The sequence below is a fragment of the Sycon ciliatum genome, chromosome 2 (assembly GCF_964019385.1).
Source record: "Sycon ciliatum chromosome 2, ocSycCili1.1, whole genome shotgun sequence".
In the NCBI taxonomy this organism is placed as follows: Eukaryota; Metazoa; Porifera; class Calcarea; order Leucosolenida; family Sycettidae; genus Sycon; species Sycon ciliatum.
This window is the reverse complement of record NC_088644.1, coordinates 14,697,379-14,704,992: the sequence shown is the minus strand read 5'-3', so window position 1 is coordinate 14,704,992 and position 7,614 is coordinate 14,697,379. Positions and strand designations below refer to the sequence as shown.

Genomic DNA, 7,614 nt, shown 5'->3' with positions numbered 1-7,614 from the left:
TTGTGTATTTGTTTCTATTTTGCCTCTTTTTAAGATTGATTAGTGCGCTTGCTGCGTATGGCACAGTGTTCGCGGTCCTCGTATACCTCGTAGAGCCCTGAAAAGGTCTTTGGTGGGGAATATGTTGCGTATCGGTTCTATTAGTAAGAAAGACTTTTCATGGCATAACGGTTTTTGCCCAGGTACGCTTCTATAGTTTTGAAATGGACTGTAGTTGGTATGTGGCAGCTGATGGGACAGAGAGACTTTTGCTCCCCGAGCTTGTGTATATAAATAGTGTTTTCTGGTTTGAGGGAAAGAGACAAACGGGAAAAGTCTGAAGAAAAAATTGACTGTCACTACAAATAGTGTCATCAGCACACGAAGCACAGAAGCCATATAATTTTGACTAGGCCTTTCGTACCATTACTCTTCAAGTCGAATAGAATGGTGATTAACAAGGTAGCAAGCAAGTCCTTATAACCGGCACTTTGGCGGTCAGAGCATTGACAAAAATAGCACTTGAAAAATAGTGCTAGTGGTGCCAACAACATATTTGGCGGTCAGAGCATAGACCAAATAGAACTTAAAAGATAGCGCTAGTGGCGCCAACTACACAGTGAGACAATGAATATTACCAGTATAGTATCAGACAACAGTGGGGACCACGGTACTACAATGTCAAAACAGTGACAACTTTCGCACATACTTCTTTTGCGCGCACAGTTCAGGCTTCAGCTTGGCAATGTACACTGCCTCCAGCACAGCAAGGTGAGAATTTTGCGCGAACGCGCTTGAATCGTGAAGTGAGAGTGGGTGCCATGTTTGCAGACTTCACTTAGGAAGGCTGGTGACGATGTCAGGTGACGGAGTATCGCCGAGTCCTTCTCATTATTGTCATTGTCCGTTGGTCCATTCCTGTGGTAGCTATTGTGCATCGCCGTTGTGCCGCTGGCGACTTCTCTGCCGGGCGAGGAGAAGGCCTAGTCGAAATGGCTTCTGTGCTTCGTGTGCCGATTTGCTTTCCTCCAACCAAAAACCTATCAAATAGTGTTTTACGTCGACCATGACGGCTCGCTTTGAATTGCAGAACGGCTGCTCCGATACGAACTCTAAAACCAGAATAATAATATTGGTTAGCATTCCGCGCACGCAGACGGCATGCAGGCAGGCATACATCATTAGCATTCCGCGCACACAGACGGCATGCAGACAGACATACACCACACGAATAAGGCTAGGTTGTGTTGGGCAAGTACTGGTGACGAGGAACTGGTTGGTCTTTGCCGCAAGATAGGCACTAGCCCGTGAGGCTGCGAGTGCCGCAGAAAGGCAGAAGCCCGGAGGCTGTGATTGCCGCAGGAAGGCAGAAGCCCGGAGGCTGCGATTGCCGCAATGGAAAGGCAGGACCATAAGGCCATAATGCCGCAATAGAAAGGCAGACCAGTTATGAGTGACTCGCCACCAGGTTTATTGTACTTGAAGTAGGAATGATGCAATGTAGTATTAATGGTTAGTGGTGGGATGGTGGGATGGTGGATCAGCAAAAGACAAAGGCAGCAGGATGCAAGTCGGGCATGAGCCAAAGCAGAGAAGACTCAAAACTGAGAATGGTAAGGAGATGTGCCACGTTGCGGACTCGGACCCGATCAAAACTGAATTAATTATTGTGATGGCGTACGCATAAATTAATGTGATGCACAGCAGGCAGTCTTGCCGGTCGCGGCAAGGCGCCCTAAACAAGTGCCGCGGCCAGAACCGTAGAGGGCGCTGTTGCGCAGCAGATACGTAGTTGCGAGATGTGCGCCTACCCTAAACTGAATTCATTACATGAATACATCATTAGCATTCCGCGCACGCAGACGGCATGCAGGCAGGCATACATCATTAGCATTCCGCGCACACAGACGGCATGCAGACAGGCATACACCACACGAATAAGGCTAGGTTGTGTTGGGCAAGTACTGGTGACGAGGAACTGGTTGGTCTTTGCCGCAAGGTAGTCACGAGCCCGTGAGGCTGCGAGTGCCGCAGAAAGGCAGAAGCCCGGAGGCCGTGATTGCCGCAGGAAGGCAGAAGCCCGGAGGCTGCGATTGCCGCAATGGAAAGGCAGGACCATAAGGCCATAATGCCGCAATAGAAAGGCAGACCAGTTATGAGTGACTCGCCATACCGCCGGTACATACCCATACACAACAGTATTGCAGTGCAGCATAGTATAGATCATTATGAGGGAATTGTGTGAATCGAGAAACATCGGTGTCAGGGAGATGATCTTACTGAGGATAGTTTGCTGGCCAGCGTTCGGGCCGATGACGGTGGTGTCCGGATGTAGCGTAGGCATGCATCACTGCGCCACCGCCCTGCGGAGCGGATCTGGTGGTCGGGGACGCCAGCAAGGGCAGCAGTGGTAGCGGCCCCGATACGGAAGCTGTGGCCTGCATAGTCCTGCCAGTTTGCCACGCCGCTGGTGCTAAGCAGCGTGCGTACGTGGGCTGTAAAAGTGCTGCGGTTGAGGCGTTGCCCGTTGGCCAGGATGAACACAGCACTGCCTGGACGAGCAGAGGCGGTTGCAGTGAGGTAGGTGAGCATGGCTCTCACAGCGCAGTATGGCGGCACCGCTGGCCCGATCAGCACCGTCGTACCTTCCCCGGACGGGTCTGTCTTCGAGCGTGGTAGATGCCCATGGAGCATCCCTGACTCGAATGTCAAACAGCCGCGCGTGGTAGGTGCTTCTAGCAGTTCACCGCATCTGAAGAAACCAAAGAACACGGCAAGCATAGCGGCATGCAGGCAGCGCTTGTCGTGAGGGCACATGGTTGGAGCAGCTAGGCAGGTGTCAACCAGACTGCAGAGAATAGGAAACGTGATTGGCAGCCTGGGGCGGACAGCGGCTACTCCATGGCAACGGCAAATACCGCGTACCACTCGCTTGAGGAAATGCGCGCCCTCGGTCGGGTCGACATAGCCGAGCTCCAGGTGCAGGTTCTTGATAGCACTGAGGTAAACCTTAATAGTCACTGGTCTGACCGACTGGGTTAGGGAGACAGCAAAACTGCTCAGCATTAGGTCTGAAGCGGGAAACGGGGACCATCTTTGAAGTTAGCAGAACTTGAGATACATAGATTCGCCGGCGGAATACGTTCGTCTGGTGTTGTCGGATAGAGCATGAGCAGCATACCGTGCTGCTAATTCGTCCGCGGCAGTTAGAATGACTGGAACAGGTCGGCTGTCGCCCGAGCTCCCGGAACCGCCTCGCGAAACGCCTGCATGTAAAAACGAGACAGAGCATCAGCGGCTTTGTTAGTGCATCCTGGAATATGCTTTGCTGACAGAATGAAGCCAAAGTTAGCGCACATGAAGAACAGCCGTCGTATCAGATCCATGACTGGGGGGGGGGGGGGGAGCGGCTACAACCATTGGACAGGCATGCCACTACAGCTTCGTTATCGCAGTACACGAGTATGCGGAGCTTGCGCCATTCAAGGCCCCAGGAGGAGCAAGCTGCGGCAATGGCGAACATCTCCTTCCACTCGATGGAGTAGTCGGCTTGTTCCGGCAACCACTGTCCCTGGATCCAGCGATGGCCATAACATGCGCCCCAGCCGATCGAACCGCTGGCATCAGTAAACAATTGGATGTCGGGAGACGGGGTCCAATTTGGCATATGAAAGAAGGACTTTCCGTTCCATTGCAAGAGGAGGCGTTGCCACCACTTCAGGTCTTCCAGGGCCTCGACTGAGAGTTTGATCTTATAGTGTGGCTGACTGTAGCGGTGACAAATATCCCAGAGTCGGCGCATAAATGTCCGACCAGGTATAATTACCCGAGCTGCGAAGGAGAGTTTTCCCAATAGTGAGTCGAGTTCGCGTTGGGTCATGTCGCCACGGTTGACATACTGGTCGAGCAAGGTGCGGAGATCTTGCAACTTGGTGTCTGGTAGCCGGGCCTCCAGTCTGCCACAGTCCAGCTCGATGCCCAGGAACGACAGCACTTGAGCTGGACCTTCCACTTTGTCAGGTGCCAAGGGGACTTGGACATAGTTGAAACAGCGAAGCAGGATTGAAGCACGTTGGTTCGCCCCCAGCTCCGATGGAGAAATGCAAAGGAAATCATCTAGATAATGGAGCAGGTCAGTAATAGAAAACTCATAGCGAGCAATCCATTCAAGGCAGTCGGCAATAGAGTTAAAAATGGCAGGGCTGGAGCGTAAGCCAAAGGGGAGCACAGTGTCGAAATAATATTGGTTTTGCCAGTGAATACCTAGCAGAGGCCAGTCTTCCTGCCGCACAGGTACAATGCGAAAAGCACTCCGAATGTCAAGTTTGAAAAGATAAGCAGAACGACCGTACTGCATAATTGCATCGATCTCGTGATCAATAGTGATGTAATGCAAGCTGAAATCTTCACGTGAAATTCCATCGTTAACACTTTGACCCTCTGGGCTAGAGAGATGGTGGATTAAACGGAAGCGGCCGTTCTTTTTCGGAACGCAGCCAACACAGGAGCAATGAAAAAAAGAAAAAAGCGAGGAGGAAAAAGGACCTAGCAGTTCAAAGCGGGAGCAACATTCTTGCAGGTATTTGGTAATAAAATCGGGATGCATCCTCGCAGAAAGTAAGTTAGGGGAGAACATGCTGCTTTGGCGTGGGCCATTGAAGCCGATGTCAAAACCATACGTAAGGCCATGAAGTACATATTTAACAAAAGCTTGATCGGGGTGTGCACGCAGTAAGGAACGGAGGCGATTAACGTGAATAGGTGTGCGGCAAGTGTGAAAGAATGTAGGGTGTGTCCGGAGAATGCTACTATCGAGATGCAGTTCATTAAGCTTTCTTCTGCCGCTGGTTGCCAGTGGAGAAGCGACGCGGGCAGGAGGGGCGGGCACGTGCGCCCTCACATTGGGAGCAGACGTGGGCAAATTTACAGTCGGTGTTGGAGCATCGACCTTGCTGGAAATTCCGGCAGATCTCTTTGCCAGACTTGGTGTAGGCAGACCGTGGTGCAAACTGCTGGTTTGGTACTCGGGAGGCACGAAAAGGGCACTGGCTACCCGATGGAGGGTGAGTGATCCGGCATGTGCTACACTGCGGGTGTGAGCGGTCTGTCATTTTCAATTGCCAGAGATTGCCGTCAATGGCGTCCCAACGCTTACTGGGGTCAAGAGAGATTGCCAGACGGAACTCCCGGTCATATTCGAGCCAGGCCTTCGGATAGTATGAGGAGTTGGCCGATACAATGGTGGCCTGATATGCCATCAGTTCGGAGAAACGGCTGGGTGCATGCGAGCATAGTACGAACATATATCTGGACCAGGCTTCTAGCCATGTAACCAGGTCGTGAACATGCCTACGAACTTTCTCGACATGCCCGCCAGAGCTGGGATCCAGCAGCTCAACAGTCCTGGACCCACTGAAATTCAACTGAATCGTGTCACGCATTGATGCCCCAAGAGCTTCCGGTAACAGTGTATTCAAATCAACACACTCACCTCGCAAAATCCTCTCTCTCACGTGAGACGGCACGTTCAGTGGATGAGATAGAGAGCCAGCACCCGGACCAGTTGGCGCAGCATTTCCGGTGGGTACAGCCATGGCGGGGGAAGGCTGCGAGGATCCGATGGTGGCAAGCAGTGGGGAGACCGTTTCTGCCAGGGCGGCGGTGACGGTTTTCTGGACTTCGTCAGATATAAATTGCTTGAATTGTCCGCCGTCGAGTGGTGAGGCAGCGTTACTCGGCAGCTCGGGGTCCGCAGCCGAAGAAACAGGTGGGTCGGGAACAGGGCTAGGTGCTGCGCGACGGGTTCTCTTCCTGGTGCCCGACATGACTAGGCAATGACAGTTCGGTCAGCAAAAGACTAAGGCAGCAGGATGCAAGTCGGGCATGAGCCAAAGCAGAGAAGACTCAAAACTGAGAATGGCAAGGAGATGTGCCACGTTGCGGACTCGGACCCGATCAAAACTGAATTAATTATTGTGATGGCGTACGCATAAATTAATGTGATGCACAGCAGGCAGTCTTGCCGGTCGCGGCAAGGCGCGCTAAACAAGTGCCGTGGCCAGAACCGTAGAGGGCGCTGTTGCGCAGCAGATACGTAGTTGCGAGATGTGCGCCTACGCTAAACTGAATTCATTACATGAATACATCACTACAATTCCCAACCATACCACAACAAACTGATCGGCTACATCATTGTAATGCAAAAAGTTTCTATCTGTCCGAATAACATGATGATGAGCTAAACAAAAAAGCATAGCATAGGGCCCTGAGCGAAATAAATCATTTTTTCTTTGCATTCGAGGGTAGTACGACACCGTCTACCACCTTGATGACCTAGGCATAAAAGCATAGGGACGTTAAAAAAATTTCATTTCTCCTATTTTTTCTAGACATAGCCTAGGATTCAAACCCGCACTATTGCCGTGCATGCATTCCCCCGATACACTTCGCATACATACTCATTCTTCCAAGTTGCTTCACGTTATGATCTTGCATTTGAAAGCCCTATTTTATTGTGGCCAGCTGTCTTTGATGGTACGTAGAGGACAGGTACCGGATAGCGCCAGGCATATGGCGACGGCACACGGGACAGGTACGAGATAGCGCCAGGCATGCCGATGGCACAAATAAACAATCAAACAAACACGAAATTAAAGCTATGTGGACCCTGGCTAGCGCCAGACGTTACTGAAATAACGTATTTTGCATAGCTACGGGAATAATAATAATAATAATCGATTCAGTGATTGTGCAAAGATGCATACCTGTGACAAAATAGCAGTCCGCATAAGGACCGGCCCGCTGCGAGCTACGCCGCACTATCTGCCGACAGCTATATCATTCTGCCCGCTCTGGACCAACCTCATACTTCCCACCGAGGGCACACAAGGGGCCGCCTTGGCCAGCAAACCGCCCACCGAGGACCAAACCAGCTTAAGTTTTTTTTACCGTACTGTTTCTATGGTTGTAGCCAATGAGCGATGTTTCCGCGGTGGCCTTGATGAGCCGATAAAGCCAATCGTCAATGGATATGGAAAAAATACTGTAGCAATAAAGCCCGTCGTCAATGGCACCCCGTACTCTGTCAGCCTAGCTCGGCAGGGGTCTATGGCAGTTTTTCGTTGTCAGCTCAGTTCGCATCTCACATTCGACTGTGAACATGCTCTGGTACCTGGAAACAGCCTGTCGAAAAACGGCAACATGAAAAGTGTCTACACATCGTGATCAGTTTCCAACTCAAGTTATGGTTGTCGCGAGTGGAGATGAACTTTTACGATAGTTTTGAATAAGCGAAAGAGAATTTACCTATCTATCTGCTCAGAAGCAAGCTGAAATAAGTGGCAGACATCACGATCAGTTTTCCATTTTTGTTCTACATGTATATGTACTAAAAAAAGTAGTTGACGAGTTTAATCAACCGACGAGGAGACAACAGTCGTAAAACAGCAATGAAAAATATCAATTGTGCACTCATAACCATGTATTATTATTATTATTATTATTATTTGTGCTCCCGCGTCAATGGGCTCGCCCAAATTCGCTTGCACCGAACCATGCGAAAAAAGGCCACCAGCAGGCAGGCAGGCAAAGAAAAATAGAAAATGGTGTCACATAAACTAATACAAACAAGAATAT

General features: G+C 50.6%; 1 protein-coding gene across 1 annotated transcript; it reads right to left on the bottom strand.

Annotated features, from left to right (window-relative positions):
• Positions 1 to 2,241: 2,241 nt before the first annotated feature.
• Positions 2,242 to 3,045, bottom strand: LOC135810397 (uncharacterized). The gene has a single exon (XM_065323889.1). It carries the CDS (start codon positions 3,043 to 3,045, stop codon positions 2,242 to 2,244), a length of 804 nt encoding a protein of 267 aa, XP_065179961.1.
• Positions 3,046 to 7,614: the final 4,569 nt, after the last annotated feature.